Source organism: Centrocercus urophasianus, unplaced genomic scaffold, assembly GCF_019232065.1.
Source record: "Centrocercus urophasianus isolate 14NV4802_14NV808 unplaced genomic scaffold, USGS_Curo_1.0 seq_12, whole genome shotgun sequence".
Lineage (NCBI taxonomy): Eukaryota > Metazoa > Chordata > Aves > Galliformes > Phasianidae > Centrocercus > Centrocercus urophasianus.
The window spans coordinates 35,419,050-35,446,452 of NW_024884364.1; the positions used below are offsets into that span (position 1 = coordinate 35,419,050).

The window sequence follows — 27,403 nt, forward strand, 5'->3', positions numbered from 1 at the left end:
CGTTGATCCAGTATGACCCTTCTTTGACTCTTTAGTTATTGTTATTTTCTGAAACTGAAAATGTGTCACAGAATCACTAAGGTTGGAAAAGACCTACAAGATTACCCAGTCCAACCATCACCAATAGTTCTCGCTAAACCACATCGCTCAACACAATGTCCAAGCGTTCCTTGAACACCTCCAGGGTCTGTGATTCCACCACCTCCCTGGGCAGCCCATTCCAGTGCCCGACCACTCTTTCAGAGAGGAAATGTTACTGCAATGTGATAAATAATTGTCCCTATTCACCATCACTATTCTAGAAATGCGTTAATGTTAGAATGATAAACCTGTGTTCTGCCAGTAAAGCAGGAAGCTCTGGCAAAAATTCAGTACTTAAGTTTTGTGATTTTTGCCTGCTATAGTTTATATCCGGTGAAAATCTTGTCTGAAGTCTTTTTTCCAGAAGAGCAATGTCAGGGCTTGTGATCTACAGTCTCCTATTCTTTTGTACTTTTCATAGTTCATGTGAAAGTTTGGATGGGGTCCTCATCATCTTTGTTAATTTTCCAGCAAACGATCTACTTTCTATTTAGGGCTATTCTGCATGTACTGGTACTTTTCCTAGATTATGTATAAACAGTGTTTTGACCAATAGGCAGTGGAAATTTGCAGAAGCAAAGAAGCATTAGCAAACACTGATGGACCTTCTAAGTAATAGCTTATAAAATAGAGGCATCTTTTTGATGTGTAAGATAAGATGTGTACTTCTATTCATGATAATATTCATACATGTTGCGCTGTGGTTGAAAGTTGTATCTGTATTTGTAAATAGGAGCTCTTAATTTTGTACATCAATTGACTGAATGTGCACTTGTGACAAACAGTAAGAGAAGTTTGCTAAAACTAAAACATGTAGCAGAATCTTTCTACCAGCTATTTGGTCTTCCATCTGAAAAATTAAAGGAAAATAATGGTAACAGTAAAGACCGGTGACAGGCTGTTTTGATCCATGCTGCAGTTACAAAAAGTGAACACTGATTTTTGTGGAAACTTCCAGTCTAGCCATCTCTATCATAAAATATTTGTAATTAATGCATAAAGTATGTAGAAGTTGAAATCTCCATAGTATGTCATTGTGTGGAAGAACAGGGAAACTCTGAGAAGAAAGCTCACAATTTCTGAAGCTTGGGGAATTTTCAGTATGCCAATTGTGAGAAATAATGTAGATAAAATTAGCACATGTTGAATTGCACAAATGTACAGGTATCCATCTTGTGTCATTTGGTGGCTTTAGTCCACTTGTGAATTGCCAATCAATAGCTGTGTTCTCCAGGATGAGGGGTGCTCTGTGGGAAAAATGTCTTATTCTTTTTAGCATAGAAAATCTTTTCAATAGAAGGAAAGCAATGTTTAAGAGGAACAATCAAGTTATCTTGATACCAAAGCGGATAGAAATATTTGTCGCTTAGAATCTACCTTGTAAGACAGTTTATGAAGGATACTAACAGAAGAGAATCGATGATTTTTAGCTTCTCAATGAAGAGTTGAATTTCAATTTCAAATAAATCAAAGACTTGAAGATTCTGAAGAGAATGATAAACTTCTGTTTCTTAAAGACTTTCTGCTTTTTATCTGCCACTGTAATCATATTGTGTCAGAGTAAAATACTATCATGTCAGCTGTCTTCCAGTATGTTAATAATTTTAATAGGAAGTGAGATACAAGCATTACATATACAGCTAAATTTAAGATTAAAAATAAAATTTAATTAATGCACGTTATATGAATTCAGTTTTATCTTGTATGCTGCATTGAATTTCAACATAATTCTAGATTTAAATACTGCTACATGTATAGTAAGTGACACTAGAAACTTAACTGGAAAACTGTCATTCCCCCTTTGCAGTAGTGGAATAGAAAGTATATGGTTTTAAAACACTTTGTTCACTTAAGTACCTACAAGATAAAAGGATAAGAATACTAAATTTTATCTAACTAAGCATTGCAAGACGCTTGCATTTTCATAGGGTTATGGCATAGCAATTTTTTTTATGCCGAAGGCTGGAGGAGATTTCCATTTTTTACAGTTCAGTGTATTACACTTTTAGCACTCTGAAACAGGACTTACTGGTGTGTCTTTTTCCAGCTGCAAGCCATTTATTTTAATGAAGGCACTTATCAGGGATACCTGGATAGCTTACTTATATAGGTTGTATACTGTGTGCTTGATTTCCTAATATGAATCCAACCTAGAAATACACACAGTGACAGTAAGTAAATTGGTAAATAAAAGTACTGTGATGTATAGTTGGTTTACTTAAAAATCTATGGCAGAGATTTTTCTTGGAGATGGAATTTTAAAATCACTTTGTACACAAATATGATTCAAGGCATGCTTCTTGGTTGGGGAGAAGATTACTATGTATGTAGTTTGCCTAAAATATTCAGTAGTCAAAGTTTTTCTTTTTTGAAGTTGTTCTAGAAGAAAAATCCTGATTGCAAATGAGATTGATGCAAAAAGGTGATGTTTTGTTCATTCACAACACTTTAAAATTTGTTAAATTGTATAATGAAGGGTTTATTTTTAATACTTTGCACAACTGAGGAATTTCAGATATATTCCACATTCCCCAGAAAGCTACTGGCAAATTCAGCAATATGAAATCTAAGCCTCTTTATTTCTTCTGTTTGCTAGGAAGACTGACAAATTAAAGTTGTTAAAAGATACATTGTTTGATCTACTGTGAGAGAACCAATTTTTGTAGATTTCTTAGTATCTGTCGTCTTTAATATTGCTTGTTGTATATCGACAATTAACAGTTGGAGAAGCTGGTGTAAATATTGCTTTAGTTTGTAATGTCATAAATAGTGAAGATGGCTTATGAAGTACTGTGTTGCTTAAATTGCCACAAATATATTGTCTTTTGCCAAATCAAGCATGCATTTGAGTCCAATGTTACCGCCATATGGAACTGTATTAAAATATGTATGTATTTCACATCCATGTTTCCAGATCTCTGCAGGTTGCCATCACTGTATTCTCTTTTGTCCTCTTAGTTGTTTTTGAAAATCTGTGACAAACTGGAGCTTCTGTTTCTGGCACAGGGTTGGACAAGTGGGGTTGACGTATTTGGAGAGAAGCTTTTCGTCTCTGCTGCTGTAGTTTTGCGCTATTCTTATAGTGCTATGTATCAATAGAGCACCTACCATTTCTTTCTCTCAGAAGCTTATCTTTTAGGAAGAAAAACAGGGGAAGAAACTGTTAAGCCCTGGAAATACAGCATGCTAACATCTAGGATTATTAGGTGCCAGTTACCGTCTATGCTGTGTGTGGGTGAGTCTCACTGCTTTGCGTCTCCTCCCTCACCACCTCAGAAAGGCTGGCTGAGCTGATTTCACAGCTCCTTGCTGCTGAGGGGGGGAGGGAAAGTCCTGTTTTTTCAACCCAGATTCCTTGCTGTACGTTCCTACTGCTTCATTTGCAATGGCTTTGGTACTTTTCTGACCTGAACAGAACCGTTTTCATTCAAGGTGGGGAAAAATGTGAGATCTTGTACACTAAGTCTCATAATCTTTAATTTCTTTTTAATTGGCTTGCTTCCTTGTTTAAAATGTTGTCACGTTTAAAGAATCGCCTTGTTAAGGGAAAAGCATATGTGAATGTTGTTTGAATATTCTGCCAGGGATTTTGATACTGACTTCAGAGGAAAATATTTCTGTATGTTATATGTCTAGAGTCTGAGGCAATAAACCAGTCTAGGATACTTACAAAATAAATGAGAGGTTCACTTCTAGTGATTATCAGTGGCTCTGTTTAACACAGGAATGCAAACTGAGGTTGGAGTAGGAAGTGTAGAAGCACTTGTAACTAGCAATGGTTGCTCCACAGTTCTTTCCTGAACAGCTCGTAAGCATTGTCTGTTTTTCATTTTTGTCTTAAATAACAAGCAAGGAAAATAACTGGAGAAACTGCAGACAGAAGATAGCATTAACAAGGAATTTCTCAGTTTGGCCATGTTTTGTTTATGGATGTGAGGTTATCCATGTGACTAGCTTTTCTCAAGGGCACTGCCTGGTTTTCTAAGGTGATTCATTCGGTTTAGGTTTACTGTTTTTGTATCATCAGTAACAACACATATAATCAGCTCCAGCCCTTGCTCTCTCCTCCTGTACGTTTTTAATAATCTCCTTGCTTCTCTTGCTCTAGACTTGTTCAGTTTTGTTTTGTTTTTGGTTGGAATTTTGGAGTCTATACTGCCTTCTCTTGAATATTTTTCCAGAGGGGAGAGGTGAAGTCCTTTGGTTCAGAGATGCTACAGGTCATGAGCTTAATTTCGGTCTGTTGTGGAGCCATCTATAGCTTGCTGTGGCCAGCCAGGGGCAGGCCCTGGTCTCTGCCCGTAGAGACCATTGCTGCAGGACCCTGCCATCAGCACCTGGATACTTAGGCATAGTGCAGCCCAACTAGGGGCAACCTAGTGCATGCCCCACTACATTCCGAAGGATTTCACTCTTTCTCTTTTCAGTCTTTGCTAATCTTGTTTTTCACTGTCCTATTTTAAGACGTGGGCATGTGCTGCTGTCAGGTAATGCTGGAGTAAATTAATTAAAGGGAAGTACAGCTGGAGTTCAGCCCAGAGTTACTGCTGTATTCCTTTCACATTCCTTCACTGTTTACAGCATAGTAGAAATGTCTACCTTGAATCCGTTTTATTTAATAATTTCATTCTGTGGAGCATAAGTCATAACAACTTTTGATGAATTTTTGGCTGTTAAAACAGTCGGGGCTACTCACTGCTTCAGGGCATGGTAATCAGGGTTGAGGGCACGCACATACATGCCAAGATATGCAACAATGTGAGGGGGAAAAAATACTATTCTATGGCTTTTAATATAAAAATACCATGCATATTGAAAACTTCTACATACTACAATACTTTCTACATTCTACATTACTTAGGTATTCCAAGCAGTGCCAACTAGTGTTAAAATTAGTATCTTTAATGATGAGGTTGTTTATAAAATCAGATATATTCTGCTTTAGTGTTTAGAAATATTGCAGAAAAGAGCTTTAGAGCTGGTTTTGATACAGTGACAACTTTCAGGAAGGCATATCCATTGTTTACAGTCACTAGTACATTGTGGCAATCACGAGTGAATAAACCAGTGAAACTTAAATTAAAATGCTATCAGGAAAAAAAGAAAAACTGTTTTAGTGATGCTGTCAGGGTTTTCGTTTTGCAACTTGCTGAGCAAGCACAACTGGTAGCATGGACCATCAAGAAGTGTAAGCTGGGTTATTGTCCCTAGACAATATCTAAATCAAAAATTTACAGTGATCTAGTGCCTGCTTTCTGTTTTGTTTTTGGACTTCTCTGTAGGCATTGAGAATTATGTATTGCATTCTGGTGCGGTTATGTGGTTCTGTAGCATGACAGCCATTGTAACATCACTGAAAACAAAAACAAAAAAGGACTGGCTTTGGTTGTGTAGAATAACTTACGTTGTTCATTATCAAAATACAAATTGTTGCTTTCATTTGCTCTGTAGGTTATTGCACAAAGGCTGTATCAGAAGAATGATATGAGGCCAGGTGGCTTGTTTGAGTTGTTAAAGCAGTGTAATGTATTTCAGCCATCTGAACAGTTTTCAAAAAGGATGGCGTAGTTCATGTAATCAGACTTCAAGAAAGCTTATAAAAACAATCAAACTGTTCTAGGTGTTTTTTCTTAAGCCTGATGACTGCACAGGTCCCTGCTGGCTCTTCTTGCAACTCCATGGCTTGTTAGATCTTCAAAGATTATAGAAAACTATTTTTTTTTTCCTCTTTTATCAGATACTATGCTGATAATTTATATTAACGTCCAAGACCACTGTTCAGCAGATTTTAATTACTTACTCCTCTCAGTCCAACTCAAAGATAAGTTTTTGCTGAAGGTCTTGTAACTTAGAGCAATGAGTGTACTGCAGATGTCTTAAAGTAGTGAGGGATGTGTGTATACAAAAAGCAGGAGCAGATTTTTGAACTTTCTTGTAATTTGGATATTTAAATCCATTTTCAGTCTAGAGATGAAGCAGATTTCATTCATATGGCATTTTTGTCACATGAATATTATCTGCGTTGTGAGAATTGGAAGATGAATTTGCAGTTAAAAGCGAAACAAAGAAAATAGTCTAAGGGAGAAATTGTTAAATTTCTACATTCTCATCTATACAGAGTAAGTTAAAGCTGAGTGCTCACGTTGAAATCCATGGGCCATTGTAACTGTCTTCAAAGTTTAATCTGGCATATAACCTTTTCAACTTTAGGCACATATTTTTGCAAAACCTCTAGAAAATTAATTCTTATGATAGGGACGTTGTTGTCTGTTGCTACCATTCTTTGATTATAATATTCATTGCTAGCAGCACGTTGTACTTTTGTCTGTGACTGTACTTAAGACAGTAAAAGCATCACTTGATAAGTACTGCTTGTGGTAAGAAAAAATTTAAATGGATCCCAGTTTCGTTATTTTCTGTGGCACTTGGAGAAGTGAAGATGAAGGATGATTTAATGAATCACATTTCAAGAAAATTGCAAGATGGAAAGCTTTAGGTTCAGTTTCAGTGCTAATGGTTCAAAGGTTTAAAAAAATGTTGAGAGCTTCAATGTTTTTCTATCTTAAGAATGTTATAATGCAGTTCTTGTATTATAAAATCATTTTACCTAGTAATTACAAACAGACTTTCCAAATTTGTCGTAGTGTGTGACAAAACATGGGATATGTATGAGCTGTATGAATGTCTGTATACTCTGAGGCTCTGTTTCCCTAATTAGTTGTTAATGGATGAAGATTTTTTTTATAGCAAGATGATTGAAGCAGCCAAATACTGTTTTTCTTTTGGTAAATGCAGGCCGAGTACTGGGTGTAGCTAGTAAGAAGTCCTGTAATAGGTACAGTTGGATGTGTAAGAAGGGATGTGGATATGTAAAACATGCACAATGACTTTGTATTTGTCGAGCTTTGTGAGTTCTGTCTTAGCATCATTCCAGAGCTGACCCTTTTGCAAAGTATCAGCATCAGTTTCTTGGCACCCTGTTGCCACTCTGGGACTGTTTATTAGCATATCCACAGCTTGTGTTTAGCTGGGCTAGAATCAGGGTCGCTGTGACTTTTAAGTGACTTTGCATGGACCTAGCACAAGTCCATCACTGTTTATTAATTCAGGTATTGACTGGAAGATACTGTATCATCATGCTCTGAAGCAGTATAGCTGTTTTGCATGTAAACTAATAAATTCTGCTGGACTTGATCTGGCTTTTAATATTGTTGCACATGCATATAAAACCTGAATAACAACATGTGGATTTTTAAATTTGATTTTTATTTCTAATCACAGATAATCATCCCCACTCTAGAGGTAGGGTTAGGAGTAGTGAGAACTCCTATCCCTAACTCAGTGTCTAATGTTCCTCTGTCTACTGCAGTGCTCTGGAAAATTCAAGTGGTTGTACAGCATGAGACCAGAACAACTTGTTTCACCAGGAGAGATTACCGAAGGAGGGAATGTCAGACTATGAACTAGCATTTACTTCCTTTGGGGAAGGATAAGGAGTGCATCTTGTGCAACTGTGCTTCAGATTATTTTCAGGATCTGGACAGTACTATACTCAGCCTGTGAGTCATGTGTTGACATGTTTAAACAGAGTTTTTATTTTGTTGTGTAGGCAGGAAAAGTGGTCTAGAGAACTTGTGGAGTGGGCCAGTGGTCTCTTAATTCAGGCAGCCTATGCAAGTATTGTGTTTTACATCTCTAAGTACCTTGTCATGTCAATGAAGTTCTTTATCCTAGTGATATTTAAAGGAGACAGATTTTTAAACTTTTTTTTTCAGCTTGTAGGGAAATGAAGTTTGGTTCTTTCTGTTTTAGTTCTTTCTTTTAACCCTAATAGCTGTTTCTTTAAGTCCTCTTATAGACCTCTGTTTTGCAGAGTATACAGATCATGATTAATTGCTCTATTTTGGTAGTCTCTAAAAGATAGGAGTGGGTGTATCTTTTGACCACTTAATCCTGATACAAGCTTCTGGTTGTTCTTGCACATAAGAACAAAATAAGTGGACAGAATTTAAAATATCCTGTTCTAACCTTATTTAATCATCTCTACTATTTGGATACTAAAGAAAGAAAGCAGCTATCATGCTGAACATGCAGAAATGAGATAGGGCAGGTTAGTTGGAAGAAATTTGAGTCAGGCCTTTCCTTTACACACAAATAATGTTCATTCTGTTCTATGAGTGTGAGCACTTAAAATAACCTTTGCTCTGTCAAAAGGGGAGACTAATCCATTATCCCCATCTAGTTATTTCAGGGTGTTATAGGTTGATGTCATTCCCTCAAAATACCCTGCAACAGTGAAGGAAGCTGCTGTAAATTATTACTTTGGGATTCTTGAGTTTCAGAAAGGTTGGAAGATTCTCAGAAATTAGTTAAAAAGCAGTGCAGGTGTGCTTCCAAGCCTGTACCTCCTGCTTTCTGATACAATTCCAGGTTGCACTGGTAGAATTAGCTGACTGAACTGTTTGTTGTTTTGTTTTGTTTTTAACTCATTTTGGCCAAGTAAGAGTTCCAGATATTTTTTTTATCTTCACTCATCACCAAAAAATAAAAGAAACGCAGTACTGTTTTCTTAATTCTTTGGTGAAATGAGGGTAATAAACTCTTCATATGTGGACTGATGAAGAATTGTCCCTTGAGTATCATTATACTCATGTGTATGTTTTGAAAGAAAACACTTTTCAGATGGCCTTTAATTGAAATAGCATTCAAATTACTTTACAAAATTGTCATTGGATAGATTCCTCGTGTGGATATGTTGCATCTGTCAGTTGTACAATACAAGACAAGTTAAAGCCTTATTCCTACAGGAGGTGTGACATGACAAGATTTGAGCTCGGTGGCACTAGTTTAAGTAGTAGTATTTAATTATTGTGGAATAAAAAGGAGAGAGATGTTTGAAGGGGACAGATTTCAGAGGCTTGAAAAGACTATTGCAACTACACAAGCGTCAAAAGGAAAGTGGGGATGGAGGAAGGGAAAAAGTACTGTGCTTAATAGGAAGTACATAGAAGTATTTCGTGAACATGTGGAAGTAACAAGTTCAGATGACATTTTGTTATTTTCTTGGTACAAAATCCTGAAAAAGCTGGTAAATGATACATTCTGTAGCGTTGTCTTTTTGATTACTGAACTGATGTGCACACTTCTAAAAAACTTGTTTTATAGTGGGTCAATTAACAAAAGAAAGAAAAAAAAAGTCCATAACTTTTGGTAATAATCACAAAAGGAAGCACATACAGAAGTGCAGCAAAACAAAACTGGCTTTTTCTGATTTCACAGAATCACAGAATGTTGGAAGGAACCTCTAAAGATCACCTAGTCCAATCCCCCTGCCTCAGCAGGAATGCCTTGATTAGATCACACAGGAATGTGTCCAGGCAGGCTTTCAATGTCTACAGAGAAGGAGACCCCACAACCTCTCTGGGCAGCCCATTCCACTGCTCTGTTGCCCTCACCAAGAAGTTTTTTTTTTTGTATTTATGTGGAACCTCTTGTGTTCCAGCTTGCACCCATTGCCCCTTGTTCTATCATTGGACGTCACTGAGAAGGGCCTGACTCCATCTTTCTGGCACTCACCCTTTACATATTTATAATTTAGATTACTGCTGCTTTGAAGGAGTTTACTGGTTTCTGACATTGGTGTGTTAATGAACACAAGTAAAGTTTTTCTTAAGGTATTTTTTCTTTAGGGCTAATACACCAGTCTACAGGACCTCCTAGTTAGTGAGAATTTATATCATCCTAAAAAATGGTCAGATAGTTATCTCAGCGTCTTTCTCCTCAGTGCCTTGTTGATTCTGTTCATAGAGTTTGATATGGAACGAGCTTTTGGTACTCAGCCTGGTTCAGTGACATACAGTGCGATTTGCATTAAATTACCTGAGAAAAACTTCAAAGTAACCTGTCCTGCATGTTTTGCTACCACAACTAAAATGCTGTCCTTATCTGAGCTACCTGGCATTGTAGAATCAATTCTGTCAGAGCAGATTGATATTTTCAATTCAGCTTTTCCTTGGTTGTCTGGGCTCTAATGCTGTACCAGTCCATTTCTGATATCAGTGAGCAACTGATTTAGTGTTGCTTATACAGAGCCCAGGAGTTCTAGGCCAAAGAAGCTTTAATCCAAACAAGCAACTAATTTTTGTCTGTATGACAGGCATCCAGGACAACTGATTGTGTTTTCTGAGTGACTCTGGACTCTCTGTTTCTGGATGATAGTGTTCAGTAGCAGCAGTCTCATGGCTTCTTTAACTTTTCCTAGAACAGAAGTAAGGACAGTTTGCCTGCATTAGCTCAGTCTGGTAAGGATAGATTTCCTTTGTGTATTCCAGATTCCAGACTTCTTGTAAAACTGAGATTCTTTGTTGTTATTAGGGTAAATTTCCATGTTACTGTGTTCAGGTAAAAACTAAGCTACAGAAGAAAACTCATTTCAAACAAAAGGAAGGCTGGAAGTATGGCTGGAAGTAGGATTGTAAGCAAGTAACTTTTAATTATAAACGATTAACTAACATTCTTTTTGTGATAATGCTGTCTTTGAGGGCACTTATTTAATGTAAACGTTGTTCTCTCTTCTGAAAACTCAGTTAAAGGAACACATAGTCTGACCTTTAGCTAACCTGAATTGCCTGGAAGAATTTTGGTCAAAATATTGAAGAGTTGTCAAAGTTAGGAGCTGGAGCTTGATGATCCTTGAGGTTCTGTCCAACCCAAGCTATTCTATCTCCTATACCTATATTGCCTAACCAAAGGCTGAAGAGAACACTTAAACACATCCATGCACATGCACGCTCCTGAAGCAAAAAAAAAAAAAAATTCTGGGAGTGGGAGTGATTGGGATGAGAACACATAATCTGGTGTAAACTTGGAACAGCAGAAATTCCAGTGATTTCAACAAACTATTTGCAAGCGCTACATTTTCAGATCTTTTTGCTGGACTTCAAAACAATAAGTACATTGCTGTTAAGTTCTGTGAATTACTGGGGAAACTTCTGGCTTACAGCAGCAGTGCTGTGTTTAAATTTGTTACAGTTGTGTAATGCAGTTATCACAGCGTGCAGCACAAGAGGCAACCTGTGTAATCATCAGCTTGGAATGACTTGTTAAGCTTGCAGGAGAGAAGGTTCTGCTACATCTTGCTTAGCCCTGGCTGCATCTTAATTATTTAAAATGGAATACATTCGTTTTTATTCTTAGGTCTGAATTCATTGTTAACCAGATTAGCAGCATTAGACTGGGTGAACAGAAAGCTCTATACAGCTAAATAAATGCTGATAGCGTCTGTGTTCAGTTGCTGTGGATATACCAGATCAAAGTAAGAACTATGTCGCCACCTAGTGAGCAATCTGTAAGCAGTCATGTTGACTTGAAGCTGTAAAATTGGCGAATTGCGGGGAAGAAAGAGAAGTAGGACTTGATTATGAAATTATCAGCTTTTTTAGACAGGCTATCTAAAAAATCTGTCAGTACAGAAGGCCATTTTAACTTTGCGGGTTGAGCATTTTGCCACTTCAAACATGTAGCATTCTTTTACCAGATGTGCACTTTGTGTTTTAACTATTTTTTTTTTTCCTCTTTTTAAGAAATTTCAGAACACATTCTGACTGAACAGCTGCTGCACACCCTTACACTTAGCTCTGTTAAAAAATTCATTGTGTTTTCATGAAGTGTTTAAAATTGCTGTTTGCAATGTAACAGTGTGGTCCATGGTAATTGGAAAGGTGTTGTTTCAGATCTTTATGCAGTGCTGCATACCTGGTAGCAACATGCGATTTAGTGTAATATAGTTATTAGCAGTAAATGCACTTTAATTATGTGATTGATCATATCTTAGTCAGTGACTGATTTCCTTTCATTAATTATTGAAAGCAGAATAAGGATAGGAAAAAGAAAATGTTTTAGATGATTTTACAGAAGAGTCTTCTAACAGTCTTCAGCAATCCTCCACTTCTGTTTGAATGTCCAAACTTCTGACAGAGAGAACCCTCCTTCCTCTGTTTTATATTAATTTATGGGTTTTATAAAACTAATTCTGATTATCACAGTCCTCCTACTTGTGTTTTGACGCACTGTTGAAGCTGCTGCTGAGCAGCCAAGAGAACCACTAACACTGTTTTGGAATATAGACTGTTAACCTAAAAAACATACAGACAAAACAGAAAAATTATTAAGGAAATCCTGCTGTTCTTGTCTTCTTCCTCTGTTCTCCTACCTCGTTAAACCTGCTGTGATAGAGTAATACTTGAGGACATAGAATGTGTAAAATTTCAGATGAAAGATATGGGCTTATTCTTGTTTGAGAAAGATTACGGTGTGCTTTTTGTAAAAATTGCTAAGAATGATTATTTAATTAATTGAAACAAATGTGTTTAATTATCTGTAATAGGCAGCTGTTAATACTCTTTCATACATTCTTAAACACTTTCTTATTAGTTCAAGTTGATTCATTATTCAAATACATCATCTTCTACTTGAAACATTGCTTATATTCCAATAAAAATGAGGAAATGAATAAAAGAAGGGAAATTTTGTTTTCATGGACGCAAACCAACTTACCATGTCTGTTAGATATGTGATTCTAGACAAGTCTGGTGGCTGTACTGGAAGTTATGAGAGAGAAGTGGTTTTTGAGAACCAATTTTGTGTTCTTCATAGCTGATGGAGTGTGAACTGGAAGAGAACTAGCTTCTTAAGTGTCCGACGATATCCAGCTCAACATGAAAGTCCGTTATTACGTTTATATTTACATCTAAACACTGAGAAAGAATAGAACAGAAAAAAGTTATTCTGAATTTAATAACATCTGTAAAGTTTGATTTCATGAAACTGAGATTTCTAAAAGTTTCTGCATAGAAGAAGTGCAATCTGGTTTCTAAGTATTAAATGTTAACTGCATTTTCTTTTTGTCCCTTCTCCCACCTCACCTCCACCCCCTTTTTTTTCATAGTAGCCTTAAGAGAAAAATATTGAAGATTGATCATCTACATTGTCATTGAAATTGTTGATTGCCAGGTTTTTTGTATCAAGAGCCATTTGTGAGCTATGTTTATTTCTTTCTTTTTTTTTAATGTGTTTGAAAGCTGATAGATTATAGATTATAAAGTATAGGATTTGATGTTTATGCAGCAAAAGGTGTGTTTGTATGCTTATTCTTACATTTTGCAACATCCTAAGCAGCTCATAGTGCTGGCTTTCATGGCCATGTTTCCTCCTTCCATATTCCTGACCTTGATTTTATGCCAGTTTCTGTATGATCATTTCACACACTAGGACAGAGCCAGTGGGAACACCCCAAAGTGGTTTAGTGTGTGATATGACAAGCTCTAGGCTGCTTCACAGTGGAGCAGAAGAACATGCATGGGATAAAGAGGAACAGCAAACAGATCAGCTTGGCTGCTGTGGAGCTTTAACCACCCCAAAATGCATGGCAGGGGTAGCAGGAAAGTTTTTACTGCTTGTTGAGGCCAGGAGACATTACTTGGTGATATCTAAGCATTCAGTGAGATATCTGTTGCATATCTGACACACGAGGACACTGCATTTTTGGTTAAGAGAAAGGGAAATTTTCTCCCATGCAGGAAATAAATGAATGATCTATGGGGCAGAAACATCACTGGTTCTTTCTTGCTGACTTACACGCAGAAAATGAATTTTGCCAAGTCATGTTTTTTTTTTTTTTATTGTTGACTATAGTTACTGGTGAACAATATCTCCATCTTTTTCTCAACCCACATGCTTTCTTGAACTCTTCCTGTTTAATCCCTTCATCTTGCTAGTTGGGGAAGAGTGAGCAAGAATGCGGGTGAGAGTTTAGTTGCTAGCCAAAGCTAACCTACTACAAGACTAATGCCAATTTATTTGCAGAGTTGAAGCAGTTGGTACCAAGGTACTAGCATCTGTATTGTACACACTTCAGAGAACAAACTTTGAGATATGACTAGTCTGACCTTGTGGCCTGAATGACTGGAGTGCATCGAGCACATTTCTGAAGTACGTAAGTTAGTTTAGTTGTGTCTTGCTGGAGTGGACATCAACTTCTCTGGGATGCATACCAAAGGATAGTAGGTGCAATGACTTGGAGATGTGCTTCAAGAGTATATTCCTGACCCAAAATAAAAATGAGATGTGCTTGTGGTTAACTAGCTCACAGACTGTGGTGTTACTATCTGCAGTTTACAGCCATGAAAAGTTTTGAAATCTTCACTGGATTACAGTGACGTTAATTCATGGATTTTGATAGATGGTCAAAACAGGAATAAATTTTCTGATGCAAAAATAAATAAGTAAACTTATTTCTTTTTAAAACTTAGTTCTGCGATATCTATTATAATTATATGTAATTACATTCTCACTGTATGAAATATATAGAAGTGTTTTAAGCAAGCAGTTTACCCGTAGTTAAACAAAGCACTAAAGATACATAAAAACGCATTTCATGGTGTTGGCAGAGAAGTTTTTAAAGCTTATGCTTTTCTTGCTGTAAGGTATGTTTGTTTGGCTAAAATTAGTTTATTAGTGAAAGATAATGTTCAAAACATAAGGTGGTATGCCATTAGTAAATGGTACATGCCACCCCATGCCCCTTAAAGCTGACTTAATCTGTTGGCAGATTCTTGAGGTGACCTGAAGCTCTTTTGGGTGTTAGGAGGAAGGCATGTTTTGGCTCAGGATGAGCAGGAAAAATACCTAGAGGTTCAGAAAACTTCACAGGAAATAAACAGTATTCTTATGTGATGATCAGAATACTAAGATACTGATAATAAGGCAACTCACAAGAGAATAGTGTGATTTTTCTGGGGACATCTTAGGTCACATGTTTGCAGCCCAAACTTCAGCTTGGTTTTAGATTCTCTTCAGAGCTGAACAATATCTGCAATTTCTTGGGATTTCAGTTACCACTTGAGGAACATGTGGAGTTGAAATTTAACTCAACGTTCGATAAAGGAATGAGCAGGCGATGTAGGTTAAGTGAAAAGAATGAGATGTACTCGCCATTTCTGACTTTCTTTCTCCTTTCCCTTCTTAAGTATAGCATCTTTTGACATTCGGGTCAGAGTCCAGATGGACCTCAGAATACGTCACCCCTTTTCTGACTTGTGGCTTCTCTGAATCAATGTGGTGTGTGTTGGTCTCTGTACCTAATTTTCTTCCTCTCTAATAGGTCCTTTGTTAAACTACTTCCTGCTGTTTTTAAAATAGGGCTTTGTTCTGTTTTTAGCCCCAAGCCCCTGTAGTCATACCAAAGCCTTGTTCTGTGACCTGTGTTTATTTGCTTTCATGCTCAGAAACCGTATTTTCCACATTCTGCTTCTCCTTTCTCTGTTGCTGTTGCTCAGACAGTAAGCAGTTGTTTCACTAGTGGTGTATTGCACAGATGAATGAGGTAAATCGCAGCATGTGTTATTTTCTTCTTCATAGTTCTCCTTTCCTTCTAAATATATGTATAGGTACCACAATAAATTAATAGAGTAAGCAGTCAAAATAAACTATTTTGAACACAATTCTTGCCTATAAATAAAGCGGAAGTTTCTGCGGTTTGCTGTTGGATTTTCATTTTCTGTATAAAAATAGGTATCAGATACCATGGTGAAGTGTGGTACTGCTAACATCCTTAGACACTAAGAGACAAAATAAAATTGCCATATTTTCTGGAGATTATAGTCATCCGCAGAATCGCTGCTCTCTTAAAACATCCTTCAGTATGTTTACCTGTGTTCCTGTTTAGGAAAGGCTGGATGTGTAATTCAGTGAAAGATGAGAGGAACCTCACTCTCTAGAAAAGGAGCTGGTAATCGTTTAGTGTTAGATGTCTAAGAGTGATGGAACAAAACGGTACAGAATGGTGTTAGTAATTCCTCTGCGTCACTGTGATGTATAAACTGAGATAATGAGCATCTTCAGATAATGGAAGACATGAAGACTGCTGCTTTCTTAGATAATAGAACTTCACCTCTGTACGTGAATTTCTTTATTGAAATATCATTTGGATCACTGGAACAGTTTCTTATCAAAAAACTGTCTTCATATTTTCCCATAAATACATTTGTAGGTGTTTCTCCAACAAGGAAACATTGTATGAAAAGTGAACAGAAAAGTAAAGTATCTGCTTCAGACTACAGACTGATATTTTCCTTTCTTCCATATAATCATCATGACTCCATTTAAGATTTTGGTAGTTTTCTAGAATACTGATGGTAAGTTAAAAAGAAGAAAAAAATGCTTCAGGAAGATTAAATAACACAGATATCAAATATTGTCATTAAAGTGGAAAGAAAAATAATTCTGTGTGGTTTGTTGGATTTTTTTCTATAATAGAAGAAGGATTTATTTGCACTCAAAGGAAGTAAGGGTGTTGTTAGATCAAAAACAAAATCTCTCAAGTGTACAGAGATATTATAATGGTTTCTGCTCTTTATTCTCCACTGTTTTTGCTTTTCTTATTTACAGCAGAGATGCAAGCTATCGAATGTTGATTAAGATTTATGTCAGTGTAATTTCATACATTGTGATTTTCTTTTTTAATCATGAAAGGAGTGCAGGAAATTTAAATATAAGAAAACACATTTTTCAGTTTAACAGTAATCAGACTTCAGTACAAGTTGCAGGCTGTAGAGCCTGCATTCTTGGATGTGTTCAAAACCCAGCTGGACAAGCCTTGCTTTAAGCCTTGCTTGAAGCAAAGGGATTGGACTCGAGATCTCCAAATTTTAATAGTTCTTTGTAATGTGTTGAAAGATTTTGAGATAATTTCGTAGTGATACAGAGTATTTAGGATAAAAACAGCAAATATACAGCATGTGTATGCATATTATGTGTCTATATACATATATGTGTTTATATGACTTTAAAGTGAACTTATCGCAGTACAATTCTTCAGGTTATGATCTAGATCTTTAACTGGTCAATTCAGGAAAGATGATTAAGTTTTTGTTTGTTTGTTTTACCGTTTGAGGTCTATGTGAGTTAACTTAAAACATTTTGAATGAGAACAATTAAGTATAATCTCAAATATGTTATTAATAAAGATTAAATAACATATTGTAAATTTCAGAGGTGTACATTTTTCTAAACGTTATATTCTGATAGTTAAATTTTTATTTTTTTATTTAGTAATCAACAGCTTGAATATACAGCTAACATACTAATTTATTATCTTCCACAGATCTAAAGAGAGAAGCCAGTATTTGTCACATGCTGAAGCATCCTCATATTGTTGAACTGCTGGAGACATACAGCTCAGATGGAATGCTTTATATGGTTTTTGAGTTGTAAGTTTCTCTCTTTGCTTCCTTTGTTGTCATTTACTAAACAGAGTCCTTAAAGTATGTCTGCTTCCACCTGCTTGTTTTGTAGCTGAGAAGTACTGAGTGCTGTGAAAATAGTCTTTTCAGACATATGCAAGTGGTAGCAAACAAAACCAAAAACAAAAAATCACTGTCCTGATGTCTGAGTGGCCAGTACTAGTTTGCTGAGTGGCTTTGTAAAGACAGTCCTGCTGTTCGTTTTTGGCTGCAACGTCCCTAGTATGTTACGCAAGAAAATGAGTTAAAAATGATTGAATCTAATGAAACCAGGCATGCAGAATGCTAACTTGTGCATCTTCCATGTTCAGATCTCCTTCTCTTCTCTGTACCTTCCAACTCTTATTCTGCTTTGCCCCTTTTATGTATTACCAGTCTGTGGGCATATGGGATAATACCGCCTCAATTTCTCTTCTTGCCTTCAGTTTTCTGATGTATTTGATCTTCATATGTTGGAGCAAGCCATGTCCTGCCCCATGTGTTAGGTTGAATTGGAATGCTCCCTAGATAAAGAATTTGATTTGAGATATGCGCTTTAAGAATAATTTGCACGTGTTAGTTTTACTGCTAAGGGACAAAGGAAGTTAGGTGGGAAGAGCAAAAAATCGACATAAAGCTAAAAGTTGTTGCTTGAACTCTTCTGCTATCTTTTCAGGTAAGTTTATAGACATAAGATTTTTTTGAAATAGTTGTTTTTTCTTTCCTCTCTGTAAGTTTTGTTTCAGTACTGACTTTTTTGCTTTGTGTTTTACGTTGTAAATCACAAAACGTGGAGCAAGAGGCTTTCATTATCCTATTATGAAATAATGTACACCTTGAGGAGACATGCTCTGACAATTAACAGGATTTTAAAATGGAAAATAGGTTTTGCTTCTGTTTACCATGCTAGGAGCTTAGAGTGATAGAAAATGAGATAGTAGGAACACCTGTTCTAAAAATGTAGGAAGGAATGAAAGAGTTGTGGGCACAATGTGTTTTATGTTGGAGGGATTGCTTTGGTAATGTGATTTGGCAGAAGACTGTGTTTTTAGTGAAGTAAGGCTGTATTGTCCAAATGTGATAGACTGGCATACTGTGTAATTATGACCTTAATAAGAAATTTGTAGTTAGTAAAAAGCGTTTATGTATTTGTGCATGACTTACTTTCCCTCATATTGCTTCCTGTTCATTCTGCTGTTATTATAACAAGCTTAACTACTTTTCAACTAAGTTCTGTCTGATGTAAAAAGGTATGTTTTATTGATGGCTAGTTATTCTGAAATGACAAAGAAGAGGATGACAACACTGCACTACAGAGGAGACAGCCCAGGCAATGACAGGTTGTTTGTGGACTGGCAGATTCTTTGCATGCAAATTATTTCAGGACCAGTGCATAAATCAAATGCAATAATCAAATCTAAAACTTTGTCCCATCAGTTGCACATAAATGATGCGTAGGTCCACTTACTGCTTCGTAAACTGTGAGCTACGTGGAGTAGATGCTAAAATGACACTGAGCATCTGTGAAATCCATAGTTATGAAAAGGTACAAGTTAAATAAGCAGGCATGTTGTGTGGCTAATGGAAGTGAGAAATGGTACTGCTTGGGCAAAAACAATACTGTCTGTGCCCAATTTTAAAAACTTTTGTTAAAATAAGTGGATATTTAAAAAGTCACGATTCATAGAAGAATTACAGAATGTGGGCAGTAGCAATTAAGTTTAACAGCAACAAAGTAAGTTTTAACAGCATTAATAGACAAATTCAAGTGCTCTTTAGAATGGAGTCATCACATGTCACCAGTAGGTCTCCATTAGCTGTTAGGTAAAACTGTAATAAATCACAAATAAACAGTTGACCATAATAGATGTGCAAAGTAAGAATCAGACACTATCCCAAAAAATCTCACTATTAAGGTAAAATTATTAAAGTGTTTAATGTTATTGCCCATTAAAAGAGGGAGAATGTGCCTGTGCCAGATGGTTTCCCAGACACCTGTCTGTTGCTTCCCAGAAGAGCAGTGAACTCTCCCTTCTGATGAAGGAGATACCTTGCTTGCTCTAGCGAGGCCTTACACCTAACACTTGGCCGGCTCTAGTCCTTCCCATGCAGTGCAATTTTCTTTCCCATTCTGTGGTGCTATTTGCTGACAGTTCTGTAGCAAGTGATCCATGGTGAATCCCAAGATAGCTCTGATCTTTTACCTAATACAAGTGTGTAGTCAATGGAAGTACATGAAACATTTTATAGCACCAAAAGCCATGAAAGTAATCTTCAAGTTATGATTTATGGAATCGGGAAAATAGAAAATCTATTTTGTTTCATATTTTTTCTAATAATGTAATATTTCAGGCAGTGCTGTCTCTGTCACATAATAATATTTGCTATGTAGTTTGTGCACATGGCAATAAACACTATTTGTATTTGGAATGTAACTATCGCTTTGGCTTTTGTATTCTGTTGCTTATTAGTTTCTCTAATGACCATTGCTCTTTATCAACAAGAATACTTTGATAAGGGTCATCTGCCTTCAGTATTTCTAAAACAGTGGAAATTCTCCATTTGAAATGTCTGAAAACCATGTTCTTACAAATACACTGTCTGAGGTTTTTTTTCAGTGTAATCAGTGTATGTGAACTGGTAGTACTTTTCACACTGAAAAGCTCAGATGTGATATTCCAGAAGGAATTCCAGATATTTAATATCTAGCCATTTAAGTGAGGCGCTGGCACGGGTTGCCCAGATATGGGTTGGAAGCCTCATCCCTGGAGACTTTCAAGGCCAGACTGGATGGGGCTCTGAGCAAAGTGATGGAGATGTCTCTGCTCATTGCAGGGAGGTTGGACTAGATGGCCTGTAAATGTCTCTTCCAACTCTAATGATTCTGTGATTCTATAATTTACTAATATTCTCCTACCACTGTGCATAGATGTTCTGCTTTTCATGGTGTACTCTAAGATTTGTCACTTGGGGTGTTAATCTCAGATAACTTTGCAGTTAGGCTGGATAAATAGTTACATACATACAAATATGCAGTTTCATCTAGCTAACATACGTAAAAATGCTCGAGTTTTAAAATCTCAAATTCATAAAAGGAGTGATTTTAAATGCTTACAGTTATGTGAGTTTGTGATAAGCATATGCTAATAGCATTTAAATTATGATTGTTAACATTGAATCATGCTGCTTTGTCAAAGCATTAAGAAAAAGAAGGAATGCTATCTATTCCGCTTTGTTATGGTACCGTGAAATAGAACAGCTCCTTAGCTTACAGAGTGAAAACTTGTTTTCATTATTTCACTTCATCTTCTTAGGATTGCTGTTCTAGTTTTATTTTTAAGTGTAGTCTCACCTGTAGTCCTTTATCTTTTATGCGGCTTTACTGTAACTTTATTTTTTCTTACTTTCGTAATACTTGATCTAGGATAAAAACAAGGCTTGAATATTAACTTTTAAAAGAAAAAAAAATAAAGGAAGTTCTACATTTTTACATGTCAGAACAGGTTTCTGAGATTACAGAAAGAAAAATAAAATTTCTCAGAATCACAGAATGGTCCGGGTTGGAAGGGATGTCAAGGATCATGAATCTCCAACCCCCTGCCACATGCAGGGCCACCAACCTCCCCATTTAATACTAGACCAGGCTGCCCAGGGCCCCATCCAACCTGGCCTTGAACACCTCCAGGGACGGGGCATCCACAACCTCTCTGGGCAGCCTGTTCCAGCACCTCACCACTCACTCTGTAAAGAAATTCCCCTGACATCCAACCTAAATCTCCCCTCCCTCAACTTAAAACCATTTCCCCTTGTCCTGCTGTTATCTACCCTTTCAAAGAGTTGAAGGAAGTTGAATGCTTCTAAATCTAAAGTTCAGGCCAAATGCTGAAAATACCCAGTGAAATGAAATATTTTCAAGTTCAGTGCACTTAAAGAAGTCATTAATTTAGAGATTCTCTGTGCCATAGCTTTAGTTGTTGAACAACTAAGTCTGAGGCATCTGTACAAACTACACATGCAGGTTTTCCCTGAGGGCAGAAAAGGAGCCCAAAGTGACTAACCAACAATACAAATGCCTTAAGGCAGTCAAATTGCACAGAGTATTCTGGACATCAAACCCTTTGACCTAAGGACAGGTATTTTTGACATTAAATTTGTTCAGTAGAATTTTTTTTTACTTAGTGATGTGGTGCACGTTTTTTAGTATATTGTAGCTGGGTTTCTTTTGAATACGAAGTTTTTGAATACGAACTTTTACCTGATCTGGGTATGCAGTTTCATTTTCATTGCAGATGATCTTTGAAGTAGTTACTGGTTACAGTCGAAGAAGAGATAGGAGACTGTGAAGATAGATAGGCTTGAGGAAAGCTGTATCAGTTCTTAATCTCACCTTTGCTTGATATTTGTTGATTTCATTCATTTGATGGACAGAAGTTAACAGAAAACCAGAGTTCAGCAGTTCTGATCCTAAAACAATAGTCTGTGCAGGTTTTCCTGGTGACAAGGCAAGCCTTGAAAGTCAGAGGATATTTATCTTGGATGGATTTTTGGTTCTTTTCTAGTAAGTAACAGAATTTGGCAGAGAAACTGCATCAGTGTCTCAATGCACCAAATTTTCGTTAAAATTTCAGCACTTATTGTAACTTTAATTATTTCAGGCTATTTATTTTTAAGTTGCGTTCTGTTAGTAAAATTCAGAAGACTCACCTGCTACACTGTGATATATGAATTGAATGTTACTGAGGGAGTACTTTGTTATTTGTCCTTTATTTGTTATTCTTACTGGCATAACTATAAATATAGTTGCAGGCTTATTAGGACACCTGCAAATGCAAAGCTATCATACTTAAATATTAAGATACAGAATTCTGAAGTATTCTATGTGTTCCTCAGAGTGCCTCAGCCTCAGAATAGATTTTGGCATTGAACGTGGCTCAGGAGTAAAATTGCTGGGCAGGCTGCAACTCTTTGTTGGTTTTGCGAAGCATAGTAGGTAGGGAAGCACTGTGAGTGTATACTAGCGCTGATCAAAGCTATGAAAGAAACATAAACATTCGTCCAAACTATGTCTGAACCCTGTTAAAACTATGGAATAATCAACAGTAAGGTATGGGAAGTTGAGGGACGTTGTTGGTACTGTTACCTGAAACAATTCAGATGTGCTGTTCTGGGAAGATATCTGTTAGCTCACTGTTGAGAGCTGCTGTAGCTTTCCCTTTTGGTGTGAATACCGGAGATTGTCCGAGTTGGTTTACATAGCTTCGTGAGTGCCCTCTACTGGTACTGACTGGTTCTCTTTCAGATTGTGTGTGCTGTAGTTTCATCACGAACGTTTTCAGCATCTTCAGCTTCTGTCTTCAACATATATTTATCGTTTTGTCTCTATTTTAATGGGCTTTAATTGAGACCAGTTTTTTATTTTCATTGTACTGCTGCAGTGTTCACATGCATAGTGCTGATATGCATTAAAATGCCTTAAGGTTTCCTGAATTTTCAGTTCATCGAATATCTCAGGAGCTTAATGTGTCACATATGTCCTTCAGCTTGTGCAGCAAAAAAGTAGTTTTGATATTGCTGAGTTCTTAGTCTGTTAATTGACTGTATTTTCTGTGGGTTTATTTGTTTCATAACTGAGGCTGACTCATTTGCTTTTGCAACCTTGTCTATGTATTTTCATAAGATTTTCAGATAAAGTTCAACAACATTGGGGTGATACAAGCTCTATCTTTATATGTAGAAACATTTGTTCTGAAAATTAAGTCTGTCGCTTTAAAACATTACCACTGATGGTCTGCTAGCTATTTTGAGTATCACCATAATTTAAACTAATTGAAAAAAAAAAAAAAAATGGGGGGGGGGAAGGGGAGAGGAAAGTGGGGAAAAACTGCCACCAACAATTAAAAGCTGTAAATGAAGCATTCTATTTATTGTATGTATGTATGTATTCATAGGAGGTAGAAATATATGTTAAAAGACCATTCTTATTGTAAGCACCTGGTTTAAAAGAAGTTACTGTCAAGGAGCAGCAGTCTTGACTCTGTCTCTGCAGCTACTCATAGTGCTAACAGCCTTGTGTGCTGCTGCATCTTTAATGATCAGTAGTTCCCAGCAGGTTGGAGTGACACTAGTCTTCTGAAACGTTTTGCTGCTTTATAAAAATAACACCTCCTAATTGTGGTTAATTGTGCACTTCATATGTTTCGTAGCACAAGGCGTTGCTCAGGTTTCAGTTTTATTTCCCATCTGGCTGGAATAAATTCTCGGAAGAGAGGGCTGACAAAGAGGCTGATATGAGGTGTTTTCTTTTCTGTGAGTGAAATACTGTTTTACAGTATCCTCATTGAACCTGACCCTGTTACTGCTATATGATACTATGCATAGCACTGCACAGTATATTTATTATCTGAGTGATATTAGGTAGCTGTGTATACACACAAGCTTTATGAAATTCAGAAGAAAGGAATAACTACTAGAGAGGAATATATTGATGCAGCAATGTGCAATCATTGTTTGGTGATCAATTTGTGGAGTTAGCTCTGAAAATATCACATGCTGAAATAACTGGCTAAAAAAATGCTTCTGCCTACTTAACGTGCCACCAGTCCTTACTCTAGTTAGTACTCTAGTCTGATGACTGTCTTGTGGACATATTTGGGAATTTAAGCTTCTGCATGCTACTTGTGTGGCATGAAGCATTGCATTGCAGGTGTGCATCAGAGCAAAAATACTATTATGTTGGCATTATAGATAGCTTGCTGAAACAGCCTTGATAATATGGCTTTGTAGATGCCCTGTGAGTTCAGCTTCTTTTTTTTTCCTCCTTGAGTCTTTGGTGGAGAGAAAAAAGTAAAGGAGGACTGAATTCTGGGTAGTGCTGTGTGGAGATTGAAGCTGCAGTCAGTGATCTTTATGGGTCCCTCTCCTTCGGAAACCTATGATTGTATGACTGGAAATAACCGGTGTTACATTTTACATTCTTGCAAGTACCAAGTTCAGTGTAAACTGCAGTACATGATTTGATTATTCATGTTAACTCTTGTTACTCTTCCTTTGCCCCATCAAGCAATGAACGTTCCAAGATATGCATCTGCCATATGTTTTTTAGAAGTAAAAAAAAAAAAGGGAAGACTGATATGCTACATCAAGCTGCTTTGGTTTTAGAGGAACTGATAGTCTGATTTTAGCTGAGGAACTGTAAAAATAATATACTCGAAACTACAATTGTTACACTGCTCAGTTTGGGAAGTTAGATTATCAGAAAGACTACAGGCAGTTGTCAAAGTTAGTAATACAGTATGTGTGGTGTCACAGTTTTCAAGTACCTTCACAGAGGCTGTGAGGTATAACATATCTTGATTCTTAATTATCCTTACGAGAATGATAACTGGGAAGACTGTACCACATTTTTGGAGTATTTTTGATAGTCACCATTTAAAATGCAGTTTGACTAAGAATTTGTGTAAACACAGTCTTTCTTTGGAGTTGCTCTCATGATGCTTTTAGGAATGCAGTTAACATACTGTAATGCTTTAATTGTTAACTTTCCAAGCCACCTTGTATCTCCCCTTTTATCTCCTCCACTTGTTCAGTGATCAGTTTAAGCAATGGGAGAAACTGTTTAATTTTGCTAATGAAGATTTGAGTGACCTGAGGGAAATGAAAAAATTAACCTGTGGCAAGCAATACTGTATTAGATAACCTCTCAAATGCCATTTTATTTAATAAAACATTGCATATGCATCCAGAATTTTTAATGTAAGGTTTATGTTAGTGGAATCAATTGATTTTTAAGCATTTTTCTGTAACTGATTGTAGTTATATGTCTTAAACACTTTTCCCTATTTCTACCTGCAGTATGGATGGAGCAGATCTGTGTTTTGAAATTGTGAAGAGAGCAGATGCTGGATTTGTGTACAGCGAGGCTGTAGCCAGGTACGTATTCTAATTTTAATTAATCCCACAGGATGAATGGAAGAAAATGGATTATATTGTTGCAAATCTAATAGTTAAAAGTGGGAATACTATAAATAATCCTGTTTCCAAATCTGAATGTTTATTACAATAATTAGCATAATAAAAGAATTTCAGAACTTTTTGTCTTTACTAATTTTGTATTTGGGTGAGAATATTGAATAAAATAGTATTTTACATCCAATATCTAATTCTCTGTCTTTGTCTTTTTATGAATCTCTCCTACGTTGGCATTTGGTGACTTGGCCTAACAGGTCTACTGGTTGTGCTAGTGGGACCCTCTTCTTTTTTATATGTTTTCATGTATAGTCAGTTCAACTTTTCATTTACCAGATGAGCTAATATCAAAGGCCCTGGAACGTGTTCAAAGGAGGGCAACAAAGCTGGTGAGGGGTCTGGAACACAGGCCATATGAGGAGAGGCTGAAGGAGCTGGGAATGTTCAGCCTGGAGAAGAGGAGGCTCAGGGGAGACCTCATTGCTCTCTATAACTTCCTGAAGGGAGGTTGTAGTGAGCTGGGGGTCGGCCTCTTCTCTCGTGTCGTTAGTGATAGGACCAGGGGGAATGGCTTCAAGCTACGGCAGTGGAGATTCAGGCTGGACATGAGGAAGTATTACTTTTCAGAAAGGGTGGTCAGGCACTGGAACGGACTGCCCGGGGAGGTGGTGGAGTCACCGAGCCTGGGGGTGTTCAAGGAAAGACTGGATGTTGTGTTGAGGGACATGGTTTAGTAGGAGCTATTGGGAATAGGTGAACGGTTGGACTGGGTGATCTTTTAGGTCTTTTCCAACCTTGGTGGTGATTCTATGATTCTATGATTCTAAAGGGAGTATAAAATTGTAGGACAGCAAAGCCTCATGTCCTAATGACATGAAAATTGAAATCAAAGCACGTGGGATTCATGTATTTGCTTTTCTAGACACTTCAGATTTTTAGCATCTTAGAAAGTGGAAAGTGATCTATTTAAACTTCCTGCTAGAGGCAGAGTCAGCTCTACATTTGGGTCATGAATTTTGTCCATTTGGTTCTAGAAAGACTCCAAGGACAGGCATTCCGCTGTGTCCCTGGACAATTTGATCCAGTGTGAGCGTAATGGTGTCTCTGTAACCACCCAGAATCTATTGGTTCAGTGTATGGCAGTTCAATGTATGACTTCTGTGTCTCAGTTAAGGGTTTGGCTCCATCTTCTCCATACTTCCTCTTAGGTATGGAAAAACTATTACAAGGTTCTTGCCTAAGTTTTGCCTTCTCCAGAGTAAACATCTTGTTTTCTTCAGCCTCTTGTAGAGCATGTGCTCCAACCTCCTGTGCATTTTGATATCTGTTGAACTTACTCTAAATTTATCAGTGTAATGAAATTTTTCCTTGAAGTGTTTGTTATGCTTTTACTGAGTAAGTTCAACATACTGTGGGATATGATAGGCTGACAGGGCACACTACTGAATCACTTGAATCCTCCTGTCATTCAAGACCCATGACTCCCTTTCCAGCAGAGCTGCAACTCAGCCAGTACCACTGGAGTCTGTATCCAGCATGTACCTTTGAAGTGGTTACTCAGTCCCAGGTGCAGGATGTTGCATTCGTCCTAGTTGAATTCTCTGAGCTTCCTTTTGGCCCTTTCCTCTTGCTTATGTCCTTCTAAGGGCAGCTCTGCCCTCTGTATTTATTACACCTGCACTTTGGTGTCATTCACAAACTTGATGAGCATACATTCTCTTTTCTCAAGATCATTATGGAATCACAGAATCACAGAATTGTAGGGGTTGAAAGGGACCTCTGCAGGTCAAATCCAACCCGCTTGCTAAAGCAGATTCCCTATAGCAAGTGATGCAGGCACCCAGACGGGTCTTGAATATCTCCAAAGAAGGAAACTCCACAACGTGGGCAGCCTATTCTAGTGCTGCATCACTCTGTCAGTAAAGAGGTTCTTCCTTGCATTTGTATGGAACTTCCTGTGTACCAACTTCTGCCTGTTGCCCCTGGTCCTGTTGTTGCTCGCCACCAAAAAGAGTTCACCCCTATCAATTTTGCTCCTGCACTTAAGGTATTTCTAAACAGTTATAAGATCCCCTCTC

General features: G+C 37.1%; 1 protein-coding gene across 4 annotated transcripts in view; it reads left to right on the forward strand.

Annotated features, from left to right (window-relative positions):
* CASK (calcium/calmodulin dependent serine protein kinase) overlaps positions 1 to 27,403 on the forward strand; it is a 196,511-nt gene that overhangs the window by 62,493 nt on the left and 106,615 nt on the right. For all 4 annotated transcript variants that reach the window (XM_042810955.1, XM_042810956.1, XM_042810957.1 and 1 more), the window contains exons 3-4: positions 17,243 to 17,348; positions 25,212 to 25,289. In XM_042810955.1, coding sequence (XP_042666889.1) covers positions 17,243 to 17,348; positions 25,212 to 25,289 — 184 coding nt within the window. The remainder of the gene's footprint in view (positions 1 to 17,242; positions 17,349 to 25,211; positions 25,290 to 27,403) is intronic.